The 19,383-nt window shown below is 41.6% G+C and overlaps 1 protein-coding gene across 1 annotated transcript in view; it reads left to right on the top strand.

Annotated features, from left to right (window-relative positions):
- Positions 1–18,870, top strand: part of ST8SIA4 (ST8 alpha-N-acetyl-neuraminide alpha-2,8-sialyltransferase 4) — a 442,546-nt gene extending 423,676 nt beyond the window's left edge. Inside the window, exon 5 of the mRNA XM_078675440.1 lies at positions 16,304–18,870. Coding sequence (XP_078531566.1) covers positions 16,304–16,586 — 283 coding nt within the window. The 3' untranslated portion in view covers positions 16,587–18,870. The remainder of the gene's footprint in view (positions 1–16,303) is intronic.
- Positions 18,871–19,383: the final 513 nt, after the last annotated feature.

The following is a 19,383-nucleotide window of genomic DNA, read 5'->3' as shown; positions in this document are numbered from 1 at the left end:
ATTGTGTTTGGCCCCTTAGTAGCTCGCTGTGCAGAATACTCCATTTTGGGGTATCTGGTTGGCAACTGAGTGCAGGCAAGAGGCTGTTGCCCACCATTGATTTGCAAAAAAGCTTGGTATGTATGGTGTATTCAATAATCTCAATCCTCATATCTAGATAATCTACAGTGATCCTGCTCATCATGTGGGAGAGGATGAGATTGAGTGTGTTGCTTCTGAGTTTTCTAATTAAGTGAATCATTACATTTTCAGTTCCCTTCCAGATGATGAACAGATCATCGATATATCTCAGCCAAGGTATGAACTGTTCAAACTCTGGAAAGTCCTCTGAGTTGTTAAAGATGTCCTCCTCCCACCACCCAAGGAAAAGGTTTTCGAAAATTAGAGCAAAACATGTCCCCATCATGGTTCCGAGGATTTGTTTGTACAGGGACCCATCAAAGAGGAATATGTTGTTGGAAAGATAATGTCTGGTCATCTCTAGGATCATATCTGTGTGTGCCAGGTATCTCAGGGGTCTAGCTCATAAGAAGTGTTTGCAAGCCGGGATGCCTTTTTCATGGTCTATGATGGTATACAATGAATTGACATCTAGTGTTAACAGAATATAGTCTTTTTATAGTCAAGAAAAAGAATTAAAAAAAACCTTAGAAATTCACTGAAAAAACAAAGGTTACAGGCATATTATAGTCAGGCTCACGTTACAGTTATCTGAGCGAACTATAATTTATGCCCATGCAATGCACTGCTTATGACCTTACATATTACATCACTCATGACATGGTCAGGGACATCACTGATGACATCTCAAATGATCTCACTGATGATATCATCCAGTGATTTTGAGTGTTGTCTAAAGGTTTTGAGTGTTAAACATATAAACTAAGGTACCACAAAAGTAGAATTGTTATACTTTTTGTACCACTAATGATTGATTCCTTTTTTAATATAGTTTATGTGAGTCGCTTTCTGACTGTAGGTATCTGTGTGTTAGTGGGTATCTGAGTGACTGTATAGGTGTGTGAGTGGGTTTGTGAGTGACAGTATGGGTGTATAAGTGGGTGTCTGCTTAGCTGTGTGTGTGTCTTAGTAGCTGTGTGAGTGGCTGTATTGGTGAGTGAGTGGGTGTGTCAGTGGCTGTATGGGTGGGTGAGTTAGTGGCTGTATGAGTGAGTGACTGTGTGTGTAAGTGGCTGTATGGGTGGGTGAGTAGCTAGGTGTTTGATTGTTTGGTTAAGTGAGTTGGTGTGTGAGTGGGTGTATGGAAGAGTGAGTGTCTGCATAGGTGAATGAATGGCTGTATGAGTGGTGGTGTGGATGTGTTAATGGGTATGTCAGTGGTTGTGTGGGTGTGTGAGTGAGTGGGTGAGTGTTGTATGGGTGAGTGGGTGTTTGTGTTAGTTAGTTAGTTTATGTGAGTCGCTTTCTGACTGTATGTATCTGTGTGTTAGTGGGTATCTGAGTGACTGTATAGGTGTGTGAGTGGGTTTGTGAGTGACAGTATGGGTGTATAAGTGGGTGTCTGCGTAGCTGTGTGTGTGTCTTAGTAGCTGTGTGAGTGGCTGTATTTGTGAGTGAATGGGTGTGTCAGTGGCTGTATGGGTGGGTGAGTTAGTGTCTGTATGAGTGAGTGACTGGGTGTGTAAGTGGCTGTATGGGTGGGTGAGTAGCTAGGTGTTTGAGTGTTTGGTTAAGTGAGTTGGTGTGTGAGTGGGTGTATGGAAGCGTGAGTGTCTGCATAGGTGAATGAGTGGCTGTATGAGTGGTGGTGTGGATGTGTTAATGGGTATGTGTGTGGGTGTGTGAGTGAGTGGGTGAGTGGTTGTATGGGTGAGTGAGTGGGTGTTTGAGTATCTGTATAGGTTAATAACTGGTTGGGTTAGTAGCTGTATGGATGAGTGTGTGGCTGTGTGAGTGGTTATATGGGTGAGTGACTGGTTGTATAATCAGGCTCTCTGAGTGAGTGAGTGAATGAGTTAGTGAGTGAGTGAGTGAGTGAGTGAGTGGGTGCATAAATGGCTTTATGGACAAGTGAGTGGTTGTGTAAGTACTTGTGTGGGTGTATAAATGGGTATGTGAGTGGTTGTGGGTGTGTGACTGGGTGTAAGAGAGGTTGCTTGGGGGTGTGAGTAGGTAAGTGAGTGGTTCTGTGGATGATAAAATCAGTAATGTCATTTGCGATGACCAAAACTCCGCCAACCGCAGGTGGTGTGTTGTTTACTGGCACATTCACTCCTAGACTTCCTCCCACAACCAGTTGTGTGGCTGAATGCCCCTTTGGAGAGTAGTTCATAAAAAAGGCGGGACCTCCAAGGATGTCTCCGCAATCCCACTGTGGGGGGCTTATTTATGGCAACAATAGGGGTGCCTGGACCCCAACAACCCTCAGCAGCCAAGGGGACTTCCTCCCCCAACCAGTAGTGTGCCAGGAGGCATGTTTACAGAGTGGTTGAGACGGGGGCGGGGCCTCTGACAAGGTCTCAGGAATCCCACTGTGGAGGACTTACTTGTGGCAACCAAAGATGTTCTTGGCCACCAACGACCCTAAGCAGCCAAGGGGACTTCATTCCCCAACTAGTAGTGCACCAGGAGGCCACTTTGTAGAGTGGGTGAAAAGGGGCAGGCCTCCAATGAGGTCTCAGCAATCTAGATGTGAAGGACTTACTTGTGGCAACAATGGTAGTTTTTGGCCCCCAACGACTCTCAACAGCCAAGGGGACTTCATTCCCCAACCAGTAGTGCACCAAGAGGCTTCTTTGCAGAGTGATGAGAAAGGGAGTGGGGACTCTGACGAGGTCTGAGCAATCCCCCTGTGGGGAATTACTTGTGAGTATTATTCTCCAGGAGGTGGTGGTCCTCAGTGCTCAGGGGGTCTGCTTGGCCCCCTCATTAATCTTTCTTTAGCCCCAGGAAGGTGGTGGTGGTCCCTGGGGCTCAATGAGCCTCAGGCCTGGACCTGGCCAACCCAGGGGCTAAATTGGAAAGAAACCCAGGAGCCTGTGCTTCTCTTTTTGTTTATTTTTGTGCAGGAGCCGTGGATCCAGTGTGACTCCAGCGGGGGAAAACTTTGTTTTTGCCCCACATAGGGTCCCAGGGGAACCCACCAAGATGCCTAGCAGGTAAGGGTACCCTGCCGCTTCTCTTTTTTAAACTTTTTTGTGGAACTTGGCCGTAGCCGAGTCCCAAGATGGCTGTCAACACTTCATGGGTGAAGTTTTGGCAGCCAATCACATTTCAGCACAGGGGCTGTCGGATCATTGGATGATCCACGTCCCTATTTATAAAAAGTAGGTTTTTTTACCTTTAAAAAAAAAAAACACTGAACAGATTTACACCAAGTAACAAAAAGGGTTCTTTTGGGACCAAGAGCTACCTTTCTGCAAAATTTGGTGTAATTCCATCCAGCAGTTCAGGTTGTAGTCATGTCAAAAATCTCTATGTAAATGAAGTTGGAAATACACCGATCACCCTTTTTTTCTCAGTCCCTGTTTGAAAGATCACCCTGTAATGCACATCAAGAACCACCAGCGCACTTTTTGGGGAACATTTCGTGCATATTTATCACACAGTGTAAAGATATAGGCAAGTCAAAATGCACATTTCCTATGGAAACATGGTCCTAACTATATCATTGCAAAAAAGAAAGTGGTATAAAAACCCATATTTCAGAAGGCACAGAGAAATATGGAAGATATTTCTTGGTTGCCTGTGGAAAAATGATTGAATGAGCATAATGACAGCCCCCAAACTACTCTGGTGAACTGTAACATTGTCAGTGGTATGCAGCATGGAGGAGCAACTTGTGTGCCAAAGTTATCTAAATCATATGCCAAACATGGAAATAATGCTACACATTCATTCATTCCTTTTGGCACATATAATTGCAACTCACTCCTTCACACACCCGTACACTTGCAAATATATTAATATAATCCGAAATTAAAATACATGTTGGGAAAAGATGTAAATAAACAGTTGAGCAGAGGTGTACAGACAAAATACTCAAACCCTATAAACATTCACAGGCACAATGTATTGCTTCTGTAGAGGAACCAAGGTTAGAGAACTCTCGGATCACACACCTATGCATAGATATTTACATACTCATATACATATGCACACATATGCACACATAAATATTAAAACATCCACACAGCGCCATTATAAGAGATTCATATGCTGACATATTTTCACTTCACTGCAGACTATTTTGATCTAAAAATACACAGATACAAATATATACCGGTCAAACGTAACTATCAAATGGCATACATTCTGATCATAGGCACCTTTATTGTGCTTTACATACAAACTTGTATAAAATGTGCAGTTTTGACACAATAACTTGTGAATTAAATATATTTTAATTTAATAAACCCTTATTTTAAATAAAATAACATCAATAATTTTACTGTGAAATGCTCGCTCTAAGTAGGAAACCATGGGCTATATTAGCAAAAGAAATTTGTGTGTGTGGATCCTGCCAGTCAACCGCGCACAGGCCTTGACCATAAAATGCAGAGGCAATGTATAGAATGAACTCTGCAATTAGTTTTTGAGTCACAATTTACACTTTACGATCCACTATGAATGTGTTTGAAAAATGAGCTTGAAATAGGATTGACCCCTTTCTAAAGATATGCAACTGAACATAACAATGGTTTACAGCTGTGGGTATGGGGCAGTCCACAGGACTGGTACCCGTCCCCTAAAGTCCTTCGTATGTCAATCCCAATAATTAAAATATTGCAGTCTGTTATGGAGGTCATCTGTCCCTTGAAGACCACCAGTCCTGTGTTATCAGCCATGTCAGTAGGATTCACTTACAAATCCTGCCTCAACAGACGCATGTTCACTATACCATATACCTTCAAGATGTATCTCACTTATGAGACCCATCTAGGCTGAAACCAGTCTGGCGTTACTTATTTCTATAGGGGACCAGGTTTAGCAGATCGGGGTGGTCTCTTCCTTTTGGAGCATAACCGAATCTGCAGCCAGCAGATTCGGTTATGCTCCAAACCGAATCTGCAACCAGCCACATTTGCATGTGGCTGGTGTCTTCATGTACTGGCAGAGTAGGCACAAAATAATGGTTTACTATGTAACCCAAAGTAATTGCCAGCTTCTGAGATTATATCAATTATTCCCCAATCACTTTTTTTAGTTTTTCATTAATAATAATAGAGCAGCATTTTGCAAATACTTCCAAAGTTCCACTTTTTGCTGTAATGAATCAGTACATTTATTCCAGTGGGAAACAAGCCCTGGATCGCAAATTACTTACTGTGCAGACTAAACAACTGCTTTTTGATCCAGTGCTTTGACCATCAGGCCTCATATATACATACGTTAATTCTCATGCTGTGATAAAGACTATTCACAGCCTTTATCTACTTTAAATTTGTCTGTACATTTCTGGCAACAATGAGAGTAACTCTAATACAAAGAAGGAGTGGATCCTGTACTTCCTATGGCTTTATGAGTAATTGTCTATGCAGCTCATCAGGCACGAAGACAGTGCACGCACCAATGTTTAGTTACTGCCAATGGTTTTTCGACAGTTGCATGACATGTTACAGACCTTTTAATTGTGCCTGCTACAGAGGATTACCCATAGTAAGGTAATACAAAGCATATGTCTGCATCTCTCTGAGCAAAACTCGCCATAGTCCGTCTGTATGATCGTTAATTTGAGGAAACGCAACCAATGTGCCACACTTGTCACGTCATAACCAGGCAACATGCTTTTCACACTCTTAGCTCCATGTTTGCATGTTTCAATAGGTCTGGTCAACATTCACTGCTATTCACTGAATACTTTATTCCCACCACAGTCAGTACTACGTTACAAACAAACAAAACTTTCTGCAAATACAAAAACTAATTTTAAAAAATACATACAAATGTAAATAATAAATATTTAAAATAACATATAACATTTGAAAAACATAATTAAAATTAAAACATGAAATGAAAACATCATAAAAATATTACAAACAATATTAAAAAGGAAATGCAATATTATTTTACGTATAAAAATATTTATCTTCAAAACGAATTATTAATAAATATAATTAATAAAATATGTTTATTTATAATTTCCTCCCACCATATACCCCAAAAACACACAACACACACCTAAAATCAAAAAAGAAAATACTTACACAATTGACTTAATTAATTATCAATTAAATAATTCATATTAATTAACAAACTATCAATTAAAATTAAATAAATTCCAACCCTGTACACCCATAAATCCCTCAACCCACTCACAATAAAAAAAAGAATTAACTTACACTAGTAACATAATTAAATTACATTATTTTCTACCCTCTACACCTATAACCCCCGCAACCCACACATATAAGGCTGGTACCTTAATGGATTATTAAAGGAATTTTGAACTTTTTTGGCATTTACGGATACAGCGTCTCTTATTTTGAAACATCCTTGCCTATAGACTTTATCAACCACACACGGTGGAGATCTAAAATTTGTTGGCGGTGCACTTCAAAGTTTGGTTTAATACTGATTTCTCCCAAGGACTTGGGACATACTCTCAGGGCAGGGAGTATTTGAATATTGCACGCTATTTGAAAGATTGAGTTTACATAAATATTGGTGATATTCGAGTTGGTGCTTTCAAGGTGCTAAAGTGGTCCACTGCCCACATTGTTTTGTATAAAACTTACACAATTGACTTAATTAATTATCAATTAAATAATTCATATTAATTAACAAACTATCAATTAAAATTAAATAAATTCCAACCCTGTACACCCATAAATCCCTCAACCCACTCACAATAAAAAAAGAATTAACTTACATTAGTAACATAATTAAATTACATTATTTTCTACCCTCTACACCTATAACCCCCGCAACCCACACATATAAATAAAATTAAAAAACAGTATTTACAATATATTAACATAATTAATAACCAATTAAATAATTAATATTAATGAACAATTGAAAAAACTATTTAGAAATTTAACAAAATGTATTATTATTTATTAATAAAAAAACCAGATTCATAAAAAAGTAAATATTCATTCGTTAGAACTAAATTACTTACCACCCTGTACCCCTATCAATCCACCGCCCGCTAAGGTACCACAAATGATAAAAAATTACATAAATAAAGTTTATCCCAACTAGAATTATTGTAAATACATTAAGAAACGCCAAAAATATTTAAACAACAAAAAACGACATAATATACATATAAAATATATAACAAAATACATAACAAAAATAAAAACTGATAATACTTACCTTAAAATTGATATTCTTGACAACGAAATTCTTACACTCGATATTTCCATTCCACAATATTTTTCACTCAATTTTGATGTCAGTCGATATTTTCTGCTCAATATTCTGTCTCCACCGGCCTGCTGGACTGATTGAGTCTTCCACTTAAGTAGCACTTCAGACATGTCCCAAGCCTGCCATTGAAGCCTGTGTGTGTGTATAGTTTTAAACTTTCATTTCAACCCGGCAAAAATAAAAATTTTGACAGGCCCAAACCTTCCTTTGTAAAATCTATGTTACCCCTAAGTAGGACCTTGACAGCCCCCAAGGGCAGGGTGCAGTGCATTTAAAAAGTTCAACATGTACTTTTAAGGTTTACACTTCCTGGTAGTGAAAAATTCTTACATTTGTTTTCCCTACTGCAAGGTGTGCCTCTCCCATAGGATAACATTGGAGTTACCATATTTCATTTTATAAGAGTAATTTCAAAATGGGACCAGGTAACCATTTCATGTTCAGTTTCTCTTGGATTGTAATTTAAAATCCTAACTTATGGCGAAGTCGGATATTACATTACAAATTTGAAAATGCCACTTTTAGAAAGTTCAAAGATGCTAATTACAGCTTGTAATCAATCAGATTAAACCAATTTCTAAATTTATACCCAATACTCAATGATAATCTAACTTGGTGTGCACTACCTAGAGTGGGTCCACCCTTCCACCAATTCAAAAGAAATATTTGTTCGAAGCAACAGTGAGCTGTTGCTTCGATTCTGATTGATTGGACATTGTTTTGGTCACAGTTTGACATTGGAATTAGGTAGATATGAGTACTCACTGCTTTTTACCTACACATAGTGATGATTTTTATTATTAGCATGTTTTTATATATTCTTTCTCTTGCACACTTGATTTCACGCACGGGGTGCTTCGGTACGTTTGGCAGTTTCACTTTTTTAAACACTTTTTTAGAAACTTTGTCATCACCATTACTATAACTCGGTGCTCACATAGTATCTAGCAGAATTTGGACACCTTTATTTTCATAATCTGGCGTTTCTCTATCATTCAACAGACTTCAGTACATTTCACGTTGTATTTTTGGGATCTTCCCGGTTAAACCAAGTCTATCATTAATTGATAATTGATGCTTTAATTCATTCAGATATGTTTGAAAAGAATTTTCTTTGTGTTATAAGAACTTTTACGATACAAACTTTGATACATTCATTTGTAGAAATCCCCTGAAGAAGGGTGCAGACAGCACCCGAAATGCATTGGGATTGAAGTTCGAACTGTTATTTCATTCCTCATGACCAAAATAAATGGACTGTTGGAACTTACACTTTGTCCGTCCGCCATCCCGTTGTAGGAAGGGACCGTCCGCCACAGGGGCGGAGGTCCCGTGCATCGAATTAGGATGCACCCCCCACAGTGGCGGGTGCATCCTGCATTTTTAACATTGCGGCGGGCGGTGCTGAAAGCACCATCCGCAGCAATGCTAAAAATGCATAGGACCGCCGGCATTGTAATATGGTTGGCGGTGTCTCGCAGACTTCAAAGCGACAGATGGTCTTGTCATCCGCCACGGACTCCCCCGCAATCCTAATGTGGCGGGGGGTCATTTCTGTGAGGATGGCGGACGGATTGTACGCGCCGGGCCGGCGGTGGCTACCGCCAGCCCAGCGGGGGACAATCCATCCGCCATCCTAATCGGCCCCTTGATTTGGATTCTCGTTGTATGCACGGACACAAAGCAGTAAATTATCAAGGCAATCATAGTTGACGATTCACTTATCATCATTCCCTGGACTAACTTGGTTTATGGAAGAAATGTTAATTGATGAATAATATTGTTCTGTCATGTTTTTTCATGTTTTTCTTTTATATGAAGTTTTTCTTTTCATGAAGTGTTAATGAATTTTGGATGAACTGTTTATACACACTCATGTAGGAATGTTTTAGATAGTGCACTTCCTGTCTAGAACATTAAGCTCTAGAACACATTTTACTTTTAGAAAGTTGGCATTTTCATGCCATAGCTATTTGGTACCTGCAGTCTCTGTCTGGGTCACATCACTAGGTGTGGGTGATAGTTTGGCTTGGTTTATTCCTCCTAGATAGCCCAACACAATGGGAAGCTGATGTGTGACTGGGTGGGCCATCACTGTCAGGATGGGAGGAAGATCTGGGACCATCTCTAGTTACACATGAATAGGTGGTTTCCTGTCGCCACACAAAGGACTGCATACAACCTATATTTAGCCTGGAGCCATGGACTGGAAGGCAGGGCACCTGCACACTTCATAAGTATGCCTCTAGAAGCTTCTGTCCACTTGAAAGAAACAGCTGGGTTTAAATACTGGACCTTAGGCACCAACTCTTCACTACACTTCTGATACTGCAGATACCCCACCAGGAAGAAGAACTGATGTGCTGTTGAAAGGACAGTCACTCTGCGGAAATGCTGTTCTGAAGAAACTGCAGTCCTTCAGTGCTGACATGCTGCCCTCTTGCCTGGTTGAGAAGGACTGGACCTGCATCTCTTGAATCCAGAACACAGAGTGACTCGAAGGGCTAGTTGGCTGGTTTCCTGATCCGAAGACTCAGGGACATAACAGGCTGCCAACAACCTTCCTCCTGCACCCATATTCTGCCATCTGTGATTCTACCTTGCCAAGTATTGCCACCTAGTCCTGAAACCTTGGAAGTGGGCTTAGTGAGCTCTGATAGCCTCTGTGGATCCAGCAGAACTGATGCATCTCCTCTGCTGTGTTGTGCAAACCTCAGCCGAACCAATGCATCTTCGCTGCTGCGTGGATTAGACAAGTCGCAAAGAACTACATTGCCTCTGCAGTCCGCAACACCTTTGGAACTGCCCTACATGATGAATCATCGGCACAGGCCCTCACATCCCTCGTCCACACCAGTCTCAACGATGACACCAGACTCCGCATCACAGCCTTGCAGCTCTATGGAACTGACAGATCACTCCAACTGTGTACCACATCCTGGGCACCAGACTGTGCATCGAAGGCCCTGTCGACGGGATCCTCAATGGCAACACAGGCCCTTGCATCGCAGCATCACCACATCTCAGAACTGATGTATTGAATTGACACTTCTTCGACGTGGATCCTCGCAGTGCTCCATAAACCAGGATTTAAGGTACTACAGTGACCCACTAGCTGGATCCCTGTAGCTGACCTGTGCTCCATCACGGTCACCATTATCTTGTGACTTTATCTCGGTCCAGTGCGATCAGATATCCACAGTTGGCGCTTTGTGCTTTTTCCCTAAAAACTTGAAATTGCATATCTCTGGTTCAACTGATTGGATTTATGATGTTTTGGTCTTGTTTTATTTATTAAAGACAGTTTTGTTTTTCTAACTTGGTGTGGGATCCATTTTGTGTGGTGTTTTCACTTTACTACTGTTCCTGTGCCTCTAAGTTAGACCTGATTACTCTGTGTCAAGCTACAAGAGGGTTGAGCAAAGGTTAATTTAGGATTGGTTTGCGCTTTACCTTGACAAGGATTTCGGTTGCTGCTTGACCAGGGCTCACCCCTAGCCAACCAACACCCCAATTTCTCACAAATGTCCTTTTGGAACTCAGAAAAATGCTGTCCTGGAAAGTTAATTACCTGGTCAGCTGGATCAAACAAGGTGTGGTTTCGCAGTCGCTTAGAGGAGACACGCTATGTGCTGTCCTGATACAGAAATCCCACTCAATAGGTAATGACTGTAAAGCACTCGATAGCTACCGATATAAGATGCTTGCTTACTCGGGCTACACATCTGATTCCAGCGGTGTTGTCTCCAAATAAACAAGTTTTCACCCTTTATCCCCTGCCTAGCATGGGTAGATGCCCAGGAGTGGTATGTTACACATACTGGGCAGTGGGAGTGGTTGACATTGAACTTTTGCTCAGTATGCATTCCACCTAGCCTGCACACTTCAGCCCTTCCAGATATAGGCTCACTATTGTTACAACACCACTCAGGTATTTTGACACTTGGTGGTGATTTAAATGCAGCGGCCAATGAAGAATGAGAAAGAGGAAATCCAAGAGGAATGTGGTGGATGACTTGGCCCTTACTGGAATTCCAAGATTTGCTACACTTAATTGGCCTATGGAGGTTCTATAACCCCTTGGAAAATCCATACAAGTTTTACACAGGTGCCCATAGCAGCTTTTCACAAATAGATTATCTTCTAACAAAGTGACTGCATGTGAGCTCTTTTACTGAGGGTAGAAACCTGGCAAGGGTAATTTCAGACTAGTCACCTTTTTGGGTGGATTTGAGTGTTAGAAGTGGACCATTAACCCCTGAAAAAGGGAGAGACTGAAGGGGCTTAGTACAGGTTCTGATCAAAACTTAACAGAAAATAATGAAGAAGTATACTCTGCAATCACACAGAGAGAGGCATACAAGCCTGTAGTGAGGAGACAGTCATGTCTCTGGTCGTTAGGGGAAAAAAGAGGGAGTGAATGGATATGCTTGAAGTGGAGGTACTGAACATAGAACGCACTCTTGCTTTGCAGGAAGATAATGATCCTGAGCCACACAGTTCAATCTGATTTTAAGCCAAACAGTTGAACAAGGCTTAACCTCTACCACCAATCTGGGGTTTTTGGGGTGAGCTGGGGCACCCAAAAGCAAACACTAGTAGTGTCACTGTGATGTTTGACCTCTTGAGCAGATCTACATGTTTGCGGTTCTGGACAGACTGGGCTTCGGCCCTCAAATGGCAGTGGATAGGACTCCTTTACAACTGACCAATGGCTAGTGTCAAGGTTAATGGAGCGTGTATTTAAATTAAGATGGGGAACCAGATAGGGTTTCCCGCTATTGCCCATATTGTTTACACTGATACTAGGGTCCCTGACTGCCTGGATCTGGCAGGGTCCAATGATTTGGACCCTGAGATGAAATGATGAAATAATGCCTGGGAGATAAAATGACTCTCTATGCTGACAATGGGCTGCTTTTTGTGGCAGTCCCTGAATACACAGTGTGTAGGGTAATGCAATGATGATAAACTTTAGCACATTTTCATTGCTTAGAATAAACTGGGGCAAGTGCAAAAATTAAACCTTACAGGAGGAATACTGAAATTGATGAATGATTGCAAGATACCTATTCTAATGGAGGGGTTCCGATACCGAGGCATAAATGTAACCAGGAATGCATGAGTATTACTTGATCAAAACCTCTTCTCACTTCTTCATAAGTTTAAAAGTGATGTTCAACCTTGGCAGGCTTTGCCTCTGTCATGTCTGGACAGGAAGTCCCTATGCAAAATTATGTGCTTTCCCAGGTTTCTCTATGTGATCAGGAACACCCCTTTTTGCATTTTTGTTAAGATCTTATAAAACTAGAGGCTGATATGCATTTATTGTTGTTGGATGCCCCCCGCATAGTCCTAGGCAAATGCAAAGCTGAACTATAACATGGAGGAATTTCTCTGCTGGATATAAAGAGATATTATTCGGCCTTCCAACTGGCCATCTATGGCAGCAGACCCTACTTTGCAGAACTGTAAAGATATTTCTTTATCCTCCAAAACATTTGCCCACTCACACGAAGACAGTAGTATAAGACTGGTGGAAGGTGAGAGCCAACTTGGGATGGAAAGGAAGACTTACAGAAGAAACAATGCTATGGGACAGTGATGTGTTGGCACTTTGGGGTCAATTATGATATCAGTTTCTGACCAACATCTTTGGTTTCAATTCCAACCGCCTAATTACAAAGTAGGCATTCAGATTTGAAACTGGCGGGCCCTTCTGTCTGGATTCCGACAGGCTCAGAAACCCGTCGGCCAGTCAGAGACTGGCACTTAATCCCAATGGATTGCATTTCTGCTGTTGGGATTACAATGCTCGGGTCTTTCCATGCAGGGATTTCTGACTAGGAATACCTGTCGGAAAGCGAGTTTGGGGGCTCTTAGCAGGGCCCCTTTCTCCTTGCAGCCTCTTGTTGCAGGCCGAGGAGTGTGATCCCTGCACCTCGTGGCAGGCACCTCATGGTGCCTGCCAAGCGGTGCAGGGATGTACAAAACCTCCCAATTCCCTATGGCTCCCATAGGGAAATGTAAGTATGCAACCGTACCATGGCTGGTCGCATCGTAATTAGGCAGTTGGGACCACCGACCCGAGGCAGTTTGGTCCCAATTCCACGATGATGTTTGCCTCTGACCGACATCATAATCGGCCCCCTATATTGTTAGTGTATAAAAAGATCATGAATAACTTGCCCGACACCCTACAGAAACTTAAAGTGGACTGGGAGGTGGATGCCTGAGTTTTTGAGGAGAGGGGGTGGGACCAGGAACTAGGGACCCCTAAAATCATGGCATTAAGATCTGGGTTTAGACTCACACACCTCCATATCCTGCATAGGTCCTAATACTCAAGAGTAACTGTACTCAAGATGGGAATGAGTGACTCAGAAATATGTCTGAGAGGGTGTCGCCAGGTTGGCTCCGTTCTCCATGTTCTCTGATCATGTTCTCGGGCACAGTCTTACTATAAAGAGATATGGAATGCATGACTCATGTAACAGAAATTGTATTGGCCAGCTCTGCTAAACAATATGTTTGAATATATATGGGGGGAAATGCAGATACTCTGAAGTACTTGAAGCTATGGATGGCCTGAGACTAATAGTGGTAAAGCGAAATATTGGCAGATCTTGGTTCGTCAAAGAATTGCCGGTCCTCAGTGACTGTAGGAATGATATGGGCTGGTGTATGCTGGTTGAAAAAGTGATATATGAGGGTCAGAGTAGCCTTAAGAAGTGGGAGAAAATATGGAGTACATGGTATTGAGGATTATGAGTGGCTGCTGGCAGTTTCCTACTGACATGAGATTCACTCTATTATTGCCCAGATGGTCAGACAACAATGTGTGGGCTTCCCAGGCTGGTCCAGAGTTGCTCGGACTTATGTTAGATGTCAAGTCTGCACCACTAAGATTAACCACATGGGTGCTGCTGACGAGCTCAGCTCGTCACGAGGCGAAGCGGAGCTGCCCTCATGATGTGCTCCACTCATCACGGCCGTTGGAACGTTCGCACGCGGGGCTAATTTCCCCGCTGTGCTGAACGTTCTAAAAACGGGTGTGGCCGTGACGAGCTGAGCTCGTCATGATGGCAGCTCCGCTGCGCCTCATGACGAGTTGAGCTCGTCACCAGCACGGCGGCGCCGCGCGCGGCCCCCCTCCCCCTGCACAGCGGGGAAAACACCCCACAGCGAAGGGGTTAAGGATCGGTTCCTAGCTTTGATAACGGAATCTCGTGATTTCAGGGGACACTTGGGGCCCGATTCATAAACTGCACTTTGAAGTAAGTGGCACTATTGGCATAACACAAAGAGCCGTTCACAAACCTGCGAGTGTAACTCTCCGCCTCACTTGTCCTATCTTTTCTACATGGAGATCTCCACACATGTACGTTTACTACTCAGTAGTAAATGTAGGAGGGGCCAGGGAGAGCTTCTCCTCGGCTGCCTCTCATGCACCACGCCCATGTGTGATCCCCGTTTCTTCCTGTGTCACGCGCTGACCTGCCGTCCACCCCCCTGAGCTCATTGTTTCAGATTTCTACTTCCGGAGGCGGGGATTGGAAACACCAGAAATGTCGCAGTCGCACAAAAGCTTGATGTTATATGGGCACGTAATTGGGATGCATATAACCTACAGAGTATCTCCATGCGTATTATATTGCTTGAGCTAATAAAAAACAAACAAAAAAAGATATATGTTTTTTTTAATCCCTTGCATGCGTGGCGAATTTTCGCGATGTGTGGCCGTTTTAAAGAGTGGGCGGGATCATGACGGCCCCCAGCCGTCATCAGCACACGCCCACCGTGATGCATGACGGACGGGGGCCGTCATCAGCATGGAAGGGGTTAAGAATCAGTGGTATGATTAATGAGTAGTAATTCAGAGATGTTAACCAACTGTGAGAGGTCTACTTGCAAATATCCTGGGAAAAGGGTGATTTAAATGCCTAAATATCTGAAAAAGTATATCATATATGAAACCATTATTTTAGAATGTAAGTGATTTTGCGTTTTTTGGGTAAGGAGTTTTGCAGGTAGTCTTTACCCTCTTTTGTTCTTTTTTAACTTTATTATTTGCTTGATAGTTTGTTTATTTTCCTATTTATGAATGTCCAAATGCTGGGTTTCAAATACAATTTTGTGGAATACACCCTGATGCTTTCAGATGAAGTTTCTCGTCGATTATCCCGGGTATTCTGAGGAGTGTCCTGTCTTTTGGTTGCAGGTACTCTGCCTGGCAGGGCCGGACTGGCTACCGGGCAGTTGTGTGTGCTGCCGAGCAGGAGGATGATTTCTCCGTGCTATGGGCGTATTTCGTTGATGGGGACCTGCGTGCGCTTTGAAAAAAAAAAAGCAAAACGAATTTCGTTTTGCACACACAGGTCCCCATCTACGAAAGCATCCCCCTGCTCGGCAGCACACACAACTGCCCGGTAGCCAGTCCGGCCCTGCTGCCTGGTTACACCTGCTCTTACAAACTCCTTCATATAACGTCTGTTGCCTCCCATGCATCTTCTTATCTGTACCTTTTTCCTTTTTGCCATTAGAACTCAGTCACACTAGATCTGAGAGTACTTTGTGTCTTCTTGTTGATCTTCAAAAGGCCCTTGAATAATCCCTCTGGGCCCCTCCTTAAAGTCTAGACTTCAAGCCTGACCTTCCAGCCTTGCTAAAACTCACCTACATATTAATGTTGAATTCAGGACTGTTCTTCTTCTCTTTTTGCTGTTGTCAGACCACAAGGCAGTAGGCTTTGGTTTATATAACCCCCCTCTGCCTCAATTCATGTGTAGCCTTTGCTAGCTATTGTACAGGTTCTATTATAAAGGCTAAGCTCTGCAAATAAATGAAAACTAATATAAAAAAATGTATGACTAGGCAATCTTCTGGGAAGTACAGGTGCAGTACGTGTTTGTGTTTCTTTCATTTGCCTCAATATTAACCACCTTTTTTCATGTTTACTTTGCAGTTACTGGCTGACAAATAAGGTGCACATCAAGCGACCAAGCACAGGACTTCTCATGTACACCCTTGCGACCAGATTCTGTGATGAAATTCACCTGTATGGATTCTGGCCATTTCCAAAAGATTTAAATGGAAATTCAGTGAAATACCACTATTATGATGATTTGAAGTATAGGTATTTTTCCAACGCAAGTCCGCATAGGATGCCTCTGGAGTTTAAGACGCTAAATATGTTGCATAATAAAGGAGCACTTAAATTAACAACAGGCAAATGTGAACAGCAATAGAAGTAACAAGAAGTACACCATGAACTGAATATGCAGCTCTTCATGAAGATCTGTCTGGCTTGAACGCAAGGAGTTGATTTTGCAGTATGTACTAAGCAGCTGAAAAAAAGAAGCTTGTCACTTCGGCACCTGCTGATTTTTTTTCTTTGCAAGGTGCTATAACATTGAAGCATCCCAAATCCAAGGGATCTTGCAAGTGCCACTTTTACTAAGTGGAAATCTTGAATGTAAAATAAGAGTTGCTTTCTTGATCCAAACAAGTCAATAAGTATTTTAGTTTTGGAGCAGCAAAGAGCTTCTGGCTTCTTGTTTCAAGACACAGCAGCAAGAGGATGTACAGTATAGAAGCCCTGCTCAAAGAAACATTTGTCTTAAATAATTGAAAAGTTGTCAATGAATGAGTAGAACAGGTAGAGCCACGACAACAAGCAGGTCAACTAAATGCCTTTAGTCTTTACTGTGTCTGACATTGTACAATAATCTGACTTTTTTTAAATGTGGGGTGGAGGGTGTTCTTTTTTTATTGGTGTGTGAAAAGGCGGGGTCTGGCACCCCAGCAAATGTAGCAAAGCTGATATTGTCTGATAATCATTGACTAACGCTCATCCTCAAACTGGCACCAACGAGTGGAAAGATTTACCCAGACACAAAATAATGTAGATCTCTTGAGCTTGTAGTAAATCCTCATGATTGTTTATCTGCTGTGCTTTTTCACATCAGCGAGTATGGGGTGCTCCTAAAGGACGTTAGTGTAAAGTGCAGTTTGGGAGGTGATCAAATACAAAGTAGGTGCCCTTACTTTTGGTACCAAAGATTACACTGATTTTGTAGAATACAAGCATTTTTATGAAGATAAAATGTACACTTTGTACTGTGATGCTGTGCTGCTGGGATGACGACTGTGGGCGATGAGAATATCATGACATTTCTCGTACATCATTATCGGTATAAATGAAGAGTCTTGTAAAAGTTGCTCTCTCTGAAACTGACCTCTTGATGGTTTGAAGCTCTGCAAGATCTTCACTCTAGAGGGCTTAAGTGGCTTAGCAATTACATTTGAGAGCTAGGGTTTATTCAATATTTCCTACACTATCACAGCAGGCAGTTGCTTGGTGACATACTGAGTCAAACCAAACTGTATAAAAGTGCATAACCACAGTGTTAATATTGTTCATTCAAAGTGTAGATGGTCAAAACAGTGGGATCAATCAACTTTTCTCTGAAAATAGGGATTGATTTAAGAAATGCAATTTTAAATTAGCTGCTCATGTCATGTGTGGGCCTGCAGTAATATGCTGTCACAGTATTTGCGGATCGATTCAAGGCCATACCGTGGCAGACCTTCATAACATAATAAAACAGTACATAACATAGCATAACATTTCATAACTTCAAATAACATGCTATAGGAATAGAACAAATTATCAAATGGTTTCGTCATTTCTTCTAAACAATTGGTAGTACTTTTTATGACAGCAATACCATCAATTCAGATCACATTTGCCATTTTATAAAAGAACCAACCACATGTAACTCAACCCCACTAAGCCACCGAGAGAAGACGTCTGCTCCAATTTGTAGACTCCTCTGCATGATAGGCCTGCCAGCTCCAGTTGACTATCTGTTTTTGTGGGCTTTGTGAGTGTAACTAGACTTCTGTTGCTGTTCTTTTCATTGTTGTGTGGCACTTTAGCACCTTAAAAATGCGTCCTAGCACCAATCCATATCAGTTGAACAAACCAGAATACCAATATTCCGTATAAAGACAAAAAAGTACTTACTAGGGTGGTTAGATTGTTTGCAATTTAAAAAAATGGAAGTGCTTTGACATGTCTAACATCTGATTTTAAGTCAGAGAAAGGTTCACAGAGACAATGCAGAATGCTGCTCTACTTCATCTTGTAGAGAAATGTAACCATTTAAAAAACATAAATATATATTTGTGGATTTTTTATCAATATGTTGCTGTAATTTGGTCACCACCAAAATGTATTATCAAGACTCTCCTCTGTCAGAAGGGTATCACGGATGGGCTTACACCCATCTGTGCCAGTCAGGATCAATAAGTACTGATTACAGACATCAGTGAACACATTGGGTTTCATTGTGTGGCTTCTGCTGTAGGTTTATTATTGTCTCTTATTGCTCAGGCAACTATCTGTCAAATACAGTAAATACCTAATTATGCTACAAACATCGCAGCAACAGAATCGCATTAATTCACAGGCAATTACCACTGCACATTGTTTTATTAACAAATAAAAACGTAAATATTGAATTCCAATCATGCACATTGTTTGCTGCTTTTTAAAGAAAATCTTCTTTTAAAGCTAGCTTAACCAAAATAAACATGCAACTGAAAAAATACATAATGTGTAATATGGTCTTTTATTGCCATTTCATGGTTCGGGTGATGTTTAGAAACAACTAGGCCATGGGCCTCGTGGTTTTTGTTATCATCAGAACCTTTCAATGGCAACACTTGATCTTATTACACAATTTACCATAATGTATTCTTTAAACATCGCTCCATTAATGTTTCCGATAAAGTATGCCAGGGGTTGAGACTCCAATCATATATAATGCATGGGAGGCTGCAATCGCTGAATTTAAACCTGTCTATAATGTCCTCACTACAGGTGACTTGTGCCCTAGCCACCTGTAATAAAGAAATGACGTGGCTCCTCAGTAATAAAAACGTATTACAGTTTAGCTCTGACGTCACAGTAGCCACTGCCAGAGCCAGCAGACCAGGGGAAAGTCAGGTCACAAAGTATAATTAAAGCTGCACTTTAAA

The sequence above is a fragment of the Lissotriton helveticus genome, chromosome 2_1, assembly GCF_964261635.1.
Source record: "Lissotriton helveticus chromosome 2_1, aLisHel1.1, whole genome shotgun sequence".
NCBI lineage: Eukaryota > Metazoa > Chordata > Amphibia > Caudata > Salamandridae > Lissotriton > Lissotriton helveticus.
The sequence above is the reverse complement of the archived record's forward strand: the minus strand, read 5'-3'. Positions and strand labels throughout refer to the sequence as shown.